General features: G+C 40.2%; 2 protein-coding genes and 1 long non-coding RNA gene across 6 annotated transcripts; all 3 read left to right on the forward strand.

Annotated features, from left to right (window-relative positions):
• Positions 1-196: 196 nt before the first annotated feature.
• On the forward strand, positions 197-4565 carry LOC146643362 (XK-related protein 8-like). Its single transcript, XM_085397128.1, has 3 exons — positions 197-814; positions 1796-1983; positions 2068-4565. The coding sequence occupies exons 1-3, from the start codon at positions 489-491 to the stop codon at positions 2817-2819; spliced, it is 1266 nt and encodes a 421-aa protein (XP_085253254.1). The 5' UTR covers positions 197-488; the 3' UTR covers positions 2820-4565.
• A 375-nt stretch (positions 4566-4940) lies between these two features.
• Positions 4941-8589, forward strand: LOC146643363 (XK-related protein 8-like). Its single transcript, XM_085396026.1, has 3 exons — positions 4941-5361; positions 5744-5934; positions 7613-8589. The coding sequence occupies exons 1-3, from the start codon at positions 5054-5056 to the stop codon at positions 8335-8337; spliced, it is 1224 nt and encodes a 407-aa protein (XP_085252152.1). The 5' UTR covers positions 4941-5053; the 3' UTR covers positions 8338-8589.
• Positions 8590-10435: 1846 nt separating this feature from the next.
• Positions 10436-12036, forward strand: LOC146643364 (uncharacterized). 4 transcript variants are annotated; one of them, XR_014909269.1, is made up of 3 exons: positions 10436-10574; positions 11360-11420; positions 11905-12036. It is a non-coding gene; the product is annotated as an uncharacterized LOC146643364 (long non-coding RNA). The 4 variants fall into 4 exon arrangements; XR_014909268.1 differs by lacking the exon at positions 10436-10574 and adding an exon at positions 10597-10918; XR_014909266.1 differs by lacking the exon at positions 10436-10574 and adding an exon at positions 10602-10771.
• The last annotated feature ends 3831 nt before the right edge of the window (positions 12037-15867 follow it).

Below are 15867 nucleotides of genomic sequence, written 5' to 3' on the forward strand. Positions count from 1 at the left end.
ACAAATAGACATTAAAAGCGTAGTTAAACAACTACAGAAACTTTGTGAGAGTGTATAAGAAACAAGTATTTTTTGTGGCCCAAGAGCACTGCAATTAGGAGGCCGTTGCTGGAAATTCTCTGAAACTGCTAGCCTCATGCCTGAAATAAAAATGGCGAATGTCGGAAAGCGGTGCTCTGACTGTTGTGATGCGTTTAAAACCTGCATGAGCCGCGGTGGGCGTGGCCAACAATCACACAAACACACCCGTTCTTCTCTTTGGAAGTATTTTTTAGTTTTTAAACGTAATTTATTTGTCTTGGGGCGTAACATTAATTTACTGGAGCTCAAAATGTCAAACCCTCTGCAACCTCTCTTCATCGTGGTGAAGAAGACTGTGGAGCCACTTTGGGAGGAAAATAACGGTACACGACGTTAGCTGAAGGTTAGCTTCTCAGAAACAGGTAGCTCGAGTGGACAGCTAGCTGCTGAGAGAGGGAGGCTCAGCCATGGAGCGCGGAACTTTTTCAAAGTACTCCTGGACCGACTTCGTCTTCTCCGTGATCGGAGTGTGCACTTTTCTCGTAGACTGGGGCTCCGATGTTTGGGTGGCCACTGAGTTTTACTGCCGAGGAGACTTCTTCTGGTTCGGAGTCCTGGTTGGCCTCATGGTCCTGTCGTCCGTCGTGGTCCAGATGTTCAGCTGGTTCTGGTTCAAGTACGACCGAGAGCTGCCGGGCTTCAGCGAACACACTGGGGCGAAAAGCGTGCTCTTCGGGGACAGAGTGAAGTTGTCTTGCCTGCTGCATGTTCTACAACTGGGCTTCCTCTTTAGGTAAACCCGCAGGTGCTTTAACGCAGAGTTCCCAACTCTCAGCTGTCACCGTAAGGAGAAGACTAAATGGCAGGATTTTATGGAAGTGTGGCAAGGTTAAAGCAGTTTTATTTTAGCTTTAACACTAGGTTTTTCATGTTTGAACAGCAACAGTGCACAGTCCATAAATTTAAAACTGAAATAAAATTGTAATTTGATAAACATCGGGGTAATGCAGCTGCTTGATTGTTCGGATGCGCGTCTTCTCCTTTTGAGTTTAAGACTCGTATTAAAACATATTTATTTGCTGAAGCCTCTGGCACCTTTTGAAAGGTTGGCTCCATTTTTCTGTTTTCTCTAATTCTCTATTTTTTTTTTAATGTTTGATTTTATTTTCTGTTTATGCTATTTTATATGTACAGCACTTTGTGAACCCCGGTTTATTTTAAAGTACTTTATGAATAAAGGTGTTATGGTATAGTAGTACCTGTTTTGAACATTTTAAAGTTTGGCAATGATAAATAAACTCAGGGTGCTAATAATTTAAAACAGTAAAACATCCCGGGTTTTAGCTTTAGGAACTAAGTAAATGTAAAACACATCTGTTAAGTGTTAGTAAGGTCATTTCATGTAATCACTCCGAATTCATCACTGAATCTGTTTCTCAATAAGTGTTTCAACAGCTAAGGCCTCTGCCTGTTTGTTGTGAAAGTTTCCTTAGCATAGTTTTTTCACTTTCTTTATTTTTTAATCAAAAATGAAACCATATATTTTTCTTTAAAACACCTCAAGCCATGTACAAATGTCAGTGTCAGGTGTGGTAAGTTGTAAATCCAGTAAGTCTGAGCACAACTGACTGCATAAAAATGAATTAATGAGGTATGAAAAGCTCAGTCACACTGTTTTTGACCTCTCCTAATGAATCACACCCGATTATTTCCATGAGTTTGGTTTGTTCATTGCTGTGTCATTTTCTCACGCTGCTCTCCCATCCGCACTCAGACACATCTCCGCCATACGTCAGGGCTTTAGAGTCTGGTGGAGGAAAGAGGAAGGGTCAGAGTATGCCGTTTACCTGACACATGACCTGAGCATGCTCCGTCTTATCGAGACCTTCTGTGAGAGCGCACCTCAGCTCACCCTGATGATCCACGTCATACTTCGCACCAACAAGGCCAGGACAGTTCAGTGTGAGTTCTCTCTCTGTGAACAGCAAGCAAACATCACAGTTGTGCACTTGTTCACTTCCTCTTGGTTTGACTTCTGTTTTTCAGTTGTAAGTATTGCTGCTTCAACCACCTCCATAGCCTGGATGGTAGTGGATTACCACCGCTGCCTGCGTGCCTTCCTCATAGAGAAAGCCAAGCAGGGATGGGGGTCCTCCTTAATCTATTTCCTGTGGAATCTGCTGCTAATCGCTCCACGGGTGGTGGCACTCGCCCTGTTCTCCTCTGTCCTTCCTGGATACATCGCCGCCCATTTTCTGATGCTGTGGTTCGTCTTTGTGCTTTGGGCGTGGCAACAGAGGACAAACTTCATGGACAGCGTGGGTGGGGAGTGGCTGTACCGGTCCACCGTGGGGCTCATCTGGTACTTCAGCTGGTTTAACGTGGCTGAGGGTCAGACCCGTGGCAGGAGTCTAATCTACCATTCCTTCATGACCATAGATGGGGTGATCCTGCTGGTGACCTGGTGGTGCTACAGAGACCTGGTCCAGACTGATGCGTTCGTCCTCCCACTTCTCATCTCTCTACCTCTCACTTACCTCCTGGGGCTGCTTTTTAAAACTCTGTACTACTGCTGTTTCCACCCTAAACTGTGGAGACCTCTGGGGAGGGAGCCCAGACTGCCCAGTGATCTGCCTGATGCAGAAGTGTCCTTTAGAGACTTTTCCATCCAGGACAGCACCCCGTCCTCTACACTTGTCAACAAACGCATGGCCTGCCACGCCACTAATTTTTACACAGATCAAAGAGTCCTCCGAAACCCTCACGGCACAAACGGTGCCGAGCCCCCTCATCTGTGATGTTTGGCTTTTTACTGAATGAAGCATCTGTTTCTGTTTCTCAGATTTGTGCTGCAGTTTTTTTCTGCAGGCTTAGTGCACTAAAATAGTTTTCCAATGTGCACTAAAACTCTGAAGTTTTCCCAGCCAAAGTGCACTTAAGAACATAAATGATTGACAAATTAAGATCAGACATTAGCTGGTCTCCAACTTGTAGCTTCATAGTCCAATGTGCACATAGGACAATATCACCTCTGCAAATGCGAATATTCCCACTAGTGCAAACATGTCTGAAGTGAACCATTCCCTTCTGTGGCTTCAAAGTACAGATTCTAAAATCGTACATGAAACAAGAAACTTGCAATAATAAACTTGTATTTACACTAAGTGTACTTTTACATTCAAGCATAAACATACAGACAGTGTTTATATTGTAATAAAGGGGATTTCTGGATACATTTTTAACTGAAGTGTCAAATGAAATACCTGATGAGCACTCAGCTCAGTCCAGTGTTTACACAAAGATGCTCCCACAGTGGCTTCTTACAACCACAAATACTGTACTGTAACTATACAAACACTAGTCAGCCACAACATTAACACCACTTGCCTAATTATGTGCCTCATGCTGTCAAAGCCTCTCAGACCTGCTGGGTTACCAACACAGGAGCTGTGAGAGCGTTTGGTGGTTGGTAGGTTTATGGGTGTTCTCAGCAAATACAAAATCTGCTAAAGGTTTTAGTGTTGTGGCTAATGTATAAATTACGTTAGAAAAAAAATTGCATACAGCTTTAATTTTTCATTCTGTTTGAAGCAGGAATAGTTTCATAAGCTAAACCAAATCTGTTTGTGTGCTTTTTAATTGTGTTTTATTACTCCAGCCTGTTAGTAGCCTAAATATTACTGTTAAGTGTGAGCAGAAAGACAGTTTTTCTATATAGGTGTTATAGTTCAGTTCACTTTAGGATTTCTAGAAATAGATTTAGAATAGAATTGTATTTATTCAATATGTAATTATAAAAACTAAGCTATAAATGGTTTAATAAAGAGACTTGGTTAAAGAGTAAAATAAAAACAGCAATCTTACATTTGTACATTGTTTCTAGTGGGTTTTCTTTTTTACTAAAAGTGTGGGAGATCTGGATTTTCCCTCTAAATTGGAATTTGTTTTTGAAACACTGCAAAACTTGTTTCTGAGGTTTTAAATTACCTTTGTTGTCGTGTGTGTGTTTTATTTTATCTTGTTAGAGTTGCTGCTGGAACCTTTTTGAATGTAAATTTCACTGTAAGTTCGTTCGTTCATAGTTTCTTTTCAAAAGCTGGTCAAGTGTTTTAAATCCACTAGCTTGGTTTCTACTTTTTTCTTTTGTGTTGTAAAGCAAGTTCAGCTAACCTGCTGATTTGTCACAGACACGAATGTTTTAGATATTTCTCTGCATCTAGCTGCCAAATCTAGTGTTATTGTCGCTCATCCATCCACTATCTGTTTAGCTTGTTCAAATATGTCATGTGCCAAGATACTTTTACTTTAGTATACATACAGAGCTGAAAGCACATCCATCTCCCAGCTTTTTCAGTAAACCTGCCTCCACATCATCATTTACATCATTTACAATATGTTGAAACTCTGTTCTGTAAAAGAGTTGATAGTGTTTGGAGCCACTTTTTGGCATGCTGTCAGCTGGTATGAAAGGTTAAGGGGATTACTTCCTTTTAAACCTTTACCTCATCTGTCCCGTGCAATTATTAAAGTAGTACCTAAGTTAAGTCACTTCTTTTTGTTTTTGTGTCTTTCTGCAAACTCAGATTACGAGCATCCGCACATCTTTTTACTGTAAGTCATTGGCTTACAGTAAAAAGATCTGGGCTTCCCCTTTAGGTAAACCAGCGGGTGCATTAATGCAGTGCTCCCACCTCACAGCTGTCAACCTGTGCCAGGTAAGGAGAAGACTAAAGGGCAGGAGTTCTGGATGATGCTTAAAATATCCAGAAAGGAATTTCAGTTTCAGTCTTTCTGAAAGTCATCCAAATACGATGTTTACTGTTAACGGGATATTCGCCAGCAGGAGGTGTGTATGTGTGTGAATTAACACAATGTGCCTTTAAGATAAGTTTCAGGACACGGGCTGGTTGGTAGGAGGGGTTTTGAAACTCTCAAATCTTGAGTTTACTTTCGTTATCTGTCTATATAAGTTGTCTTTCAGCTCATGCATCACATGCAGCTGTGTTAGAGGCACGCAGAGAGACGGGTGAACATGTCAGGCACTCAGGCTAACTTTAAATACTCCTGCTGGGACTTCCTCTTCACTTGTGTGGGCCTGCCGCTGTACCTGGTTGACATAGGGCTGGATATATGGACCGCTGTGTCCTTCTATAAGGAAAAGGCCTACGTGTGCCTTGCTGTTCTGCTGTTTCTGCTCCTGGTCTCGTCACTGCTCACTCAGGCTTACAGCTGGCTTTGGTATAGCTATGACAAGTTCAGGATGAAGACAAAGGTCGAGGGCTGGCCTACCAAGAGGCTGCTCAAACTGTTGCATGTTTTCCAGCTGGGCATCTACTTCAGGTAGTATTAAATTAATAAAGCGTGTTTAAAGTGCCTGTAGTGCAAGAACTCCATCAGGTTTGTGCATTAAACCACAAGAGTACAGGTTTCATCATCTGTAGTGCTGTGGTTCTGTCAGTTTCATTTTATTTTATTTTTGAACTATTATGTGAAAATCAGCATTTATAACTTCCCGAATTCCCGAGTCATGCTTTAATTTTCTCTGTTTCACAAGATAAGCTACATTTTGTTTTCTTTCCTTCACTGTGTGTCGGGCAAACTGATTTTATTTGCTCACTTGCTTCCATAAGAAGAATGCTTTCAGGAAAATTCAACTAGGTGTGTTTGACATTTGGATTTGCTTTACCTGGTTGTGACTCATTTATTATATTTTGGCTCTCAGGCACGCAGGAGTCCTGGAAAAGGCTGTAGAAAGCTTCCGCACAAAGCTCCCTGACCCTGAGAGTGTAGCTGTGTTTCTGAGCCAAGATCTGAGCATGTTGCGAATCGTAGAGACGTTTTCAGAGAGCGCCCCGCAGCTCACACTCATGCTCACCATCATTCTGCAGCAGGGCCATCTGGATCCTGTTACAGGTACAGTTTATTACTCGAGTTAAAGTCATGTATGTTTTGGGCAGAAATAGTGACACTGTAAAATAAATTCTTAATGAAAAACTAAATGGGGTGGCTCATTGCTACTTTAAAGTAAGTTTAAAGTCTTCAGATAATTAAAGATCAGCTCACCCATATTCACTTCAACTAAATCGAAGTATTTTTATGCTAGCAGTGTACTTTCTTAGACATAGAGTATGCACTTTTTGTACACAGTACAAATACAATATGCACAATACAAAAGTATTCAGCCACAGATCTTTGATCTCAGTGCCACCGTGTACAAAATAATTAAGGTAGCTAGCCACGCTGTCAAAAACATTTTTAAAAGAATGCTTTGTTCTAAAGAGCTCACTCAATTCAAGTGTGGTGCTGTAATATGAAGCCATAGTTCAGTAACCATTCAGTTTGTGAAATGTCTCCCCTCCCAGATATTCCTTTATCATCTGTAAGTGAAATTACTCCAACCTCAGTGTTTAGGAACCTCAGTAACCTGGACAGGAAGTGGCAGACCACATAAAGTTACACAACAGGGTCACCACGTGCTGAAACATTTGCCGGCGCTCGGCTAAAAGATTTAAAAACAAAGCCATGTTTATTGTACTTACATGTTTTTGTTTAAAGTATTATTCCTGATTAATTTCTGCCACATGCACAAAAAACTGATAAGAGTGAGAGACCAAAAACATGTATTTGGCCTAGAACGATTAGCCTAATCCAAACAAATACAGACACATGTTCTTCTGTGCCACAGTTTAAAAAAAAAAACTTTTTAAAAAAAGTAATGTAATTTGTGTCCTTTGTAACTCCAGCTACCGATCACATGCATATCTAAAAATGTCTTGTGCAGGAAAATCCCTAACCATTAAAAGGAACAATGCTTGAAGAGGAACCCAAGACAGGTCATTGTCTTCCACATGACCCTCACAGAATCAGCTGATTTCCTTGTATAAGAACTCTGGCATATTTGTTGAAATCATGCAAAACTTTACCTTCATACTACGAATGCTTTGTGAGTTACAGGCTGGTGAAGTACATGGGAGTGGTTTTAAATGTGATGTTGTTGATCTTCGATAACTCTTAAATACAGGCGATATCCACGTGAATTATTCAGCGCTGAAAAACATGTTTGAGCTCAAATCAATTTTACACCCACTTCAAATGTTACAAATTGAAAGCAGATTTTTTTAAATAACCACTAGTCTAATGGCATAAACCAGTGTTTCAATCACAAACCTGGACCAGTTTAATATCTGTGATGCTTGGGATGCATGGGATCCTTGTTCTTTTTCCTGATCATTCAGTTGGGAAAACTTAACAAAGTGCTTTTTAGGTTATTTTTATGTGAGTGATGGGGCCTGATCCAAACAGTTCTACCATATCAAAGGTCTGATTTTTATCTGCATTTTGAAGCCAACATTTTCAAATGTGTTTTTTCAGACCTAAAATTTTCATATGTGACTCTGTTGAAAACTGAGGCCTATGCTAGACTTTTGCACTTTTGCACAACCTGAACCTAGAATTTCTCTAAATATACCAAAGTTATGATACATTAAAAGTCTGCTGATTCTGGGACCAGTTTGCTTGTCTTTATGTGGAGTGGCACACTTCACAACATTTCTCTTTGCTTGTTCTGACGCTGCCTCTCGTTCTCCCTCAGTTCTAAAAGCCGTCGGCTCAGCCTCAGCTATCGCCTGCACTGTGACGACCTACCATCGCTCGCTGCGCTCCTTCCTGCCTGCCAAAGAAAACCAGAAGATATCCTCATCAGTCATCTACTTCATCTGGAACCTGGTTCTCATCTCTTCTCGTCTCACTGCTCTCGCTCTTTTCGCCTCCGTGCTGCCCTGCTTCATCTTTGCCCACTTCATCTGCTCTTGGTTGGTTTTATTCTTCTTCGCTTGGCGATCCAAGACGGACTTCATGGATAGTCCTTGTGGAGAATGGCTTTATCGAGCCACTGTTGGCATCATTTGGTATTTCGACTGGTTTAATGTGGCCGAGGGGAAGACGCGGTACAGGACTGCGCTCTATCACGGGTATATACTGACTGATATTTGCATCCTCTGTGCTGTGTGGTGCTGGAAGATGAGCACAGATCCTCCTGATTTTGTGATAGAGCCCACGTACGCTTTAATCACAGCTGCCTGTGTTATTGCAGTTTACGTCCTCGGTCTAATACTTAAAATTATTTATTATAAAGTCTTCCATCCAAACCCTGACAAAGATGAGCTTAAAGGGGCCAGCACAGAGCAGCAACCTGAAGGTGAAGTGGGACTTTGTATGTTTGCAGCCGCAGCAAATGTGGCAGCTCATCATCCGCCCGCCCCATCAGCACACTGCAATAAAAGAATGAGGAAGCTGGCCGAGAACTTTTACTCCTGATGTGCACTTGATATCCACAGGACGACTAGAAAGAGACCGAGTCATGTAGAATGTTTTATTTGAGATCACTTGGCTGTGTTTTCTAGGACTCTGACCTTTTGTCTGATTTAGCCACAGATATAATGTCTCAAGGCATTACTCATCTTAATGTGGAGATGAATTTGAATATGCACTTTCTGCTGTGTATTAAATCATTTCACTGTGTGTCAAACCATTTCATCATATCAGTCGTAAATTAAAGGGTAAATGAGGTGGAAAATGAGAGGCTTTAATTATTAAATCTGTATTAAATAATTGTTGTTTACATGTGAAGAGACCCTTTTTCAAAGGCTATTTCACTGGATCATCTTTTCTAAAGAATGTAACAGGTTAAAATTATTGTCAGCAGTGACTGAGTCTGCCATCCCTCCTTCCAGACAAGAAGGTTTCTACGAATGTCCACGTAATCAGTCTCACTGTGCTTAGCACTGGATTAAGTTGCTGCTACCATAAACTGAGCAGGCGTATCAACAAAAAAACAGACATTTATAGCATTTTTTCCTCTTCACACAGTTAGCTGGTAGATGGCAGGCGTCTGACTGTGGGGTAACCTGCTGTATATGTCTTGTTGCCACATCAACATGTGGACATGCAATGAAAATATTCCTTACCCATGTGAGTAAAGGGGCTCTGTAGCTTCATGATTAGTGTGCGTTTGTTCTGGTTTTTCTTACTTCACTTTGATTTGTGCACGGCTGCAGGTGAGGCTGACACAGCGGAGCTCAATGAGCTCATCACACCTCCACTGCATATGACGTGTCGGGACCTGAGGTTGTGTTGTTGTGTGTGTGTGTGTGTGTGTTGTTACGAGTTCAAAAATTGGGGATGAACACAAGAGGAAAAACCACAATAACAACACTGGTCCGGCCGGGTTAAGTCAAACGATGATTTTAATGGTCACACATGTGGGAGATGGACACTGTATGCAGACAGCCTCAGATCTCAAAATGGTGGAGCATTGATCAAACTCTTATAGCCTCTGGTGCCCCCACCTTATCACAAAAGCCTAAACATTCACATGCTTTCTCTCACACGGCGCCTAAGCTACGACCTTGGCTCCCTGTTTATCTGCTCCTGCTGAGATGGGGCAGAAAACTCCAGCATGTTCTGTTCTCTTCTAATCAGACAAATAAGGCGATGACTCTGCAAACAGTATTTCTTATAACATCATAAAACAATATCATTCATCCACAATAAATCAGCAGTCTAATGTAATGCAAATCAGTTTAACTAATGCAATAGTTATCAGCTTCTTCTAATTCAGGAGAATAATGCAAACTAAGACTACATAATAATTCACAATCTTTAATTAGGGGCATAACATGGCATAAAATAATATTATAATCTGACAGTGTGTGTGTGTGTGTGTGTGTGTGTGTGTGTAGCCGGCAGCTGAAAAGCTCTGGCCGAGAGTTCCTGGACATCCAAGCCAAATGTTTATCACTTGAAGAATCAGACTCCTTTTGAACATTATGTTGATGCTAAATATATATGTAAACATGGTGTCTGTATATATACAGCAGAACTGCTGCTCATGTGTCAAGATGATAAGCGAGCATCCGGCAGTGACAGGAAGTACCTGCTGGGAAGACGAAGACAATGTTCTTTTTAAACTGTGTTAAAAGTTATTGTGGTTTTGATCTGACCTATGTATGAAATGGATCTGACGTTGAGGGGGCGTCATTAAATTTAAGCCCTGATGGTATAAAATATATGTTTATGCTTTGATTAAGTCGAAGATCATCAATTGCTGTCTGCGTATGCAGTGATCTTCCCACGCGTGCATTAAATCATTGTTTGACTTCACCCGGCCGGATCAGTGTGGTTATTCTTCGATTTACCTCTTGTACCCTTCACTGAAAAAAGTCTAACATGCAGTCATTCATTCAATCTAATAAGTGCCATTCAAAACAGAATAAAATCATTGATTTGATTGTGAAACCCTTTCTTTTTGCATTTTAAAATACCACTTTTGATTTGGATGAAACTAAATATCTGTACAAAGGACACAACGCAAAGTTTTTGATTTCTCTCAAAACATATTTCTTTTCATGTTGAACAGATAATATCTTTAATTTGAGTCAAAGTGATTTGCACTTGAACACGCCCACCAGAAATAGACCGGGACCCATTTTTATTCTGCATGGCTGCTGGAAACATCGTGTCACATCTTTGATTAATTTCATCTGAAAATAAACGTAAGTAAAGCCAAGTGTGTTACAAAAGCTTTTATAATTTGTATTGCCAAAATTGCAGAAAATAACCCCATTTAAGCTGGGTCGACAGCCACCCCTAATTTTTGCATGATTGTAGCTGCTAGCTACAAGCTAGCTAGCTATCCGGCGCGACGTTAGAACTGGTTACCAGAAACCGACCATCACAGTCAGGAATGCAAGTTAGGCAAAAAGCCGTTTTTTACCAGTATACTAACTAGCTAGCGTTACCACGATGCATCGGTGGTGGATACAGCTAGCTAGCATAAGTTCATAGTTCATAACATTCATAGTATAACTCCGTGCTCCGCTTCGTTTGAATTTTTCTGGTGAGCGCGCGGTTTCTAGACACAAGCTTGTGTTTGTGCGCGCACGTTTGTCTCTGTCTCTCTTCATATAAATATCTGTGTGTTATGTGTGTGTACACCGAGCGCAAAAGATAATTATTAATGTGCATGATTTAGAGACAGAAATAACACGCCAGCATATAAGATCAATGACATAAGACTAATTCCTTCAATTGACTTTCAGGCGCGGCTCGGAAAAATGTGCATTTTCTGAAGAAATTTTAATTTTAACAGCATTAAATTGACCCTATGCCAAACTTAGTTGCTAATGGCTGGTCTGTAGACTGTTTGGTAAACCTAAATCAAATTATAGTACTAGCTTTTTATAAGGATGTGTATGTCATGTTACGTATTTCTTGGTTTTTCTATGTTATGTGTTTTATAGAGAAGTAACATTATTCTTTTTTTTCTGTATGCTTTCAGAACCACAGATCGCTCCATCCATTCCATGGCTGAAGCATACATTTTCATTTAATCTGAACAGGTATCATTTTGCATTTACACTGCACATCCTTTTTAAACATTTCATAATAATCTAGACCCTCCATCATTATCCTCTCATTCACCTTGCTGATGTGTTGAGGACTTGATAAAAGAATACATGGTATGTCCATATCTGTTCTGTCTCTACATGAGATGCAGTCTCTTGATGTAAATTTGACAACTCTGCTATTAAATGCAATGATTAATGTAGGACAGCAACGATTAATCAACTCATCAAGTTAATATCTTAGGGTTCTGTATTGTTTTCTTTTTTTTCTTGGGCTTTGTGGAACATTTATGAAAATTTTCCACCATTGATTTAATTTAATGATTATGCAATTCACAATCTGATTAGTCAAATAATTGTTCTAATAGTCTGTGACCAAACAACTATCAAAATAGTAGTTTATTATGGTCAAAGATTTATCAGGTGTGCCAGACTTCAGTTCTTCACTTGTACATTTTGTTCCATATTTTACCTCAAGATATCCCAGAAAGATGAAGCTGAGGAAGAGCTGCAGAGTAACCACCATGGCACTCTTCATCTTCAGGGACAACTCAAGCCTCCTACATCAGCGTCGAGACATCGGGATAATCATTGATGGTGTGGAAGTCCTGAATGAGTTGCCTTCTGTGGCAGCTGGAGTGGCAATGGTCTTTGGACTCTGTTATGCTCTTAAAATGGAATATCCACGAGGATTCAGGTTCACCTTTGAGGCTCTTCAAAAGATTATGATGGAGCTTGACTTTAACAAGATGACCTCTAAGATTCGCAAACTTAATTGTGAACTTAACACTGCACAGTAGTGTGTTTGCATGCATGTGTGGATGTGTATGTGCACATGCATGTGTGCTTGGTTATTTTCTTGGTTGGCCTGCAGTGGTATTCTACATTCAAAAATTATAAGAACACCCATTTGAAAGGGAGATTTAAGTTGATTTCATTGATACATGTGTAGATTTTTTTTTTACATTGTACAGGCACAGTGCACATATAAACATTTTTGAGTACTTGCAAATTGGTTTAAAAAGAGTTTTTATAATGGTTTTATGCCAGTTTTAGACAGGTTGCAGGTTTTATACTGGTTTTCAAAAGGTTGCAGGTTTTATAAAACAAACATTTCTCTAATCATTTCTGTCGTAGCACTAAATCTGTATATTACTAATCCTCTCTATTGATTATAGTTAAAATGGTTTGGAACAATAAATAATTTTGAAATAATTGGTTGGCCAACTGTCTTGTTTTTTATAGGAAATGCAGAGCATTTTTGAACTGAAATAAAATGAAATGTAAAAAATATAGTTTGAATATATGTAAATCAATTACCTGGCTTCAACACAAACATATTAGTTCATGTTAATTTGGTTCGATGTGAATACATTAGGTTGGTTAAATTTCAATATATTAGCTTGGTTCAATAATTAAAATATGGTTCTATGTAAAAAAAATCAATTTGGATCAATGCAAAATTTAAAGTTTCAGTCAAGTCTAGTAATATTGTTTATATCAACATAAAAGTATCAGGTCAAATCAAGTGACTCAATTTGGATTCTCTGAAGCCAAATATTTTGGATGTGACAATTGGACATCATTTTTTTAAATTTGAATAGGGTTATTCTTTTTACAGTGTAAATTTGCTAAGAATGTAATATAAGATTAGAATAGTGTTTATTTGTCTGCTTATTTATAAGGAACTCCATTAGCTTCCACAACAGTGGTTGCTAGTCTTCCTGGGGCCTAAGCCATCAAATACATCCATCCATTCGCTTCCGCTTATCCTTTTTCAGGGTCGCGGGGGGCGCTGGAGCCTATCCCAGCTGTCATAGGGCGAGAGGCGGGGTACACCCGGGACAGGTCGCCAGTCTGTCGCAGGGCCAACATACAGGGACAGACAACCATTCGCACTCACTTCCATTCGCACCTAGTGACAATTTGGATTATCCAATTAACCTATCCCCACTAAGTGCATGTCTTTGGACGGTGGGAGGAAGCCGGAGTACCCGGAGGGAACCCACGCAAACACGGGGAGAACATGCAAACTCCACACAGAAAGACCCCGGCCTGATGGTGGAATTGAACTCAGGACCTTCTTGCTGTGAGGCAACAGTGCTAACCACCGTGCCACCGTGCTGCCCAATCAATTAAAATATTACACAATAAAGTGGATGCAAAATATCCACAATTTGGCTCTTACATCCACAGTGAGATTTTGCAATTGTGAAAATATAAGCATATAAATATCAATAACACTGAGGCAAAACACACCAATAATGTTTAGATATTCTGCTTTCCATGTTCCAGATCCCCAGAATTGATATTTTCACCGAATGGTCTTTTCTGTCTGCCAGTGTGTCATGCAGGTTTCAAGATTAATAAGCGCTGACACTCAACCTGACAAAGTGTGAATTTGCCAAGGCCACTGTAACATACTTGAGCAGGGAAGTGGGACGTGGTCAGGTGCGGCCCCTTAGCGCCAAAGTGGTGGCGATTAATGAATATCCCACACCTAAACAAAGGACTTGAACTGTGCAGATTCCTGGGAATGGTAGGTTATTACAGGAACTTCTGCAAAAACTTCTCCTCCATAGTCCAGCCATTAACTGATCTACTTAGTCCAAAAGTGGATTTTATATGAAAGTGCAAAATTCCTCCTCTGCCACACTCCTGGCTGTAATCTAAAGCACAGCGTTAACATAACTTTATGGCAGTTCAGGTACTACCATAAACAAGGTATAGCGTCACATCAGCAGTGACAACATCAGTGACATCGCTTCACGTCCTTTATAAGATTTTTTTTTCCTGATGTGTCATGATTTTCAGTATTCCCCAAAATCCGTAATTAGTAATAAGCTGTTGAAAAATAAAAAGATCACCTTAAAAAAAACTAGTACACATATTCTCTGTGTTTTAATTGGATGCAGGATGAAAGCAAACATGTCACACTGATGTGTTACAGCATTTTTCTTTTTTTAAATGAGTGAAGTTATCAAACCAGAAGCCAAGAGGCTTGATGTTGTGTCCAGTCCTACTGGATCCCTACTGTCTGTTTAACGAGCAGGCTGTGAAGTGTTAACAACTCAATGTTGCTCTTTTTTTTGGCACCTGTTAGATGTTTAGTAATGATGCTGGATTCGTGATTCCTTGCAAGCTTTGTTTACTATGTAACTGAGAGACATTAGATGCAAGCAGCTTGACTCCCGGGGGCGGGTCTAGCGTTAGACGTTTTCTCACTGGCTGCGTGCGCAGAGTATTACTTTGAACAGGAATAGGAAACAAGCATTAATGAACAATACTAATCAGATGTTCTACAGCACCTGAAACATTTGAACAAGCTAAACAAACCCTGGATGACTGAATAAAATTAGCACTAAATCTGGTACTTGAACACAGTGAAATCTCTTCATTTCTAACATATTTATGGCTGTGATGAACACGCAGCGCTCTGAAAATGGGCTTAGGTTAAATTTAGAAGAGGGATGAATTAAAATTTAAAAATAAACAAAAACACATTTCAAATTAATGTATGAATTTAACTGACAAATTCTGAGAGCCTGTGGGCGGGACCTATTTTCAATGGGCGGGAACTATTTTCAAACATCAAAGCAAAGAGAATGAGGCCATGACATCACAGTCACCAAAATTCTATAAATAGGGGTGAAACAGCACACTGGTCAAGCACGTTTCTTACTTACAGTCACGAGCGATTCACTAGACGAACTTTTGTTCTGCTACAGCCAACTTCAAACCCTGATTCACATTTGATTATCGAATTCACATCTGAATATCTTATTTAGTGTAACACGCTAAATTTGTTTCAAAGTTAAATATCAAAAATGAGCAATCAGGAAGGAAAACCAGAATTTGTCTTCACTCTGCCAAAGAGTGCACTCGACAACCTCATGCTGGTTAGGAAAGCCTTGCAAAACTCTCTGACTGAAAACAAACTTTTAAAAGAGGGTGAAAGTAGAGCCAGACAGCAAATCAAACAGATGATGACTCAAATTTCAAACATGCGCACCAAGCTGGAGCTGTATGAGAACCAAGCTGCAGGAGTCACTGACGAATCAGTGTCGCGCAAACCGCAGGTGAGCAGCGCCACCAAAGAAAAAGAGCAACAGACGTGTTCAGATCAGGAAAAGGTCAGCAACCTTGACCTTGAGATGAACTGTCTGAAAGAGCAGCTTCAGCAGAGGGACAACGAAATCCTGATGCTGCAACAGGAGAAGGACACTCTGTCTGCCAAGTTCACGCAGCTCCAGAAACATGAAAGATATCTGAAAGAAACTATGTGGAATGCTCTGTGGAAAGAACAAACACTGAGAGAGAATCTGGAGCAGGAGAAAAAAGTCCTGGAGGAACAAAATAAGAAACTCCTGGAAGAACAGAAAGTGGTGAAGGACACAACAGAAGAAGTCAAAGAGGCCATCACAAAATGTCAGCATGCAGA

The sequence above is a fragment of the Rhamphochromis longiceps genome, linkage group LG22, assembly GCF_057381845.1.
Source record: "Rhamphochromis longiceps isolate RC_006_pf linkage group LG22, R_longiceps_female_GT1.1, whole genome shotgun sequence".
NCBI classification, from domain to species: domain Eukaryota; kingdom Metazoa; phylum Chordata; class Actinopteri; order Cichliformes; family Cichlidae; genus Rhamphochromis; species Rhamphochromis longiceps.

Bases quoted from the DNA above. Each gene is read 5' to 3' on its own strand.
- LOC146643362 (XM_085397128.1), top strand. From the start codon at position 489: ATGGAGCGCGGAACTTTTTCAAAGTACTCCTGGACCGACTTCGTCTTC. The intron at 815-1,795 runs GTAAACCCGCAG...ATCCGCACTCAG, and splicing joins CAACTGGGCTTCCTCTTTAG to ACACATCTCCGCCATACGTC. The intron at 1,984-2,067 runs GTGAGTTCTCTC...TCTGTTTTTCAG, and splicing joins CAAGGCCAGGACAGTTCAGT to TTGTAAGTATTGCTGCTTCA.
- LOC146643363 (XM_085396026.1), top strand. From the start codon at position 5,054: ATGTCAGGCACTCAGGCTAACTTTAAATACTCCTGCTGGGACTTCCTC. The intron at 5,362-5,743 runs GTAGTATTAAAT...TTTGGCTCTCAG, and splicing joins CAGCTGGGCATCTACTTCAG to GCACGCAGGAGTCCTGGAAA. The intron at 5,935-7,612 runs GTACAGTTTATT...GTTCTCCCTCAG, and splicing joins CCATCTGGATCCTGTTACAG to TTCTAAAAGCCGTCGGCTCA.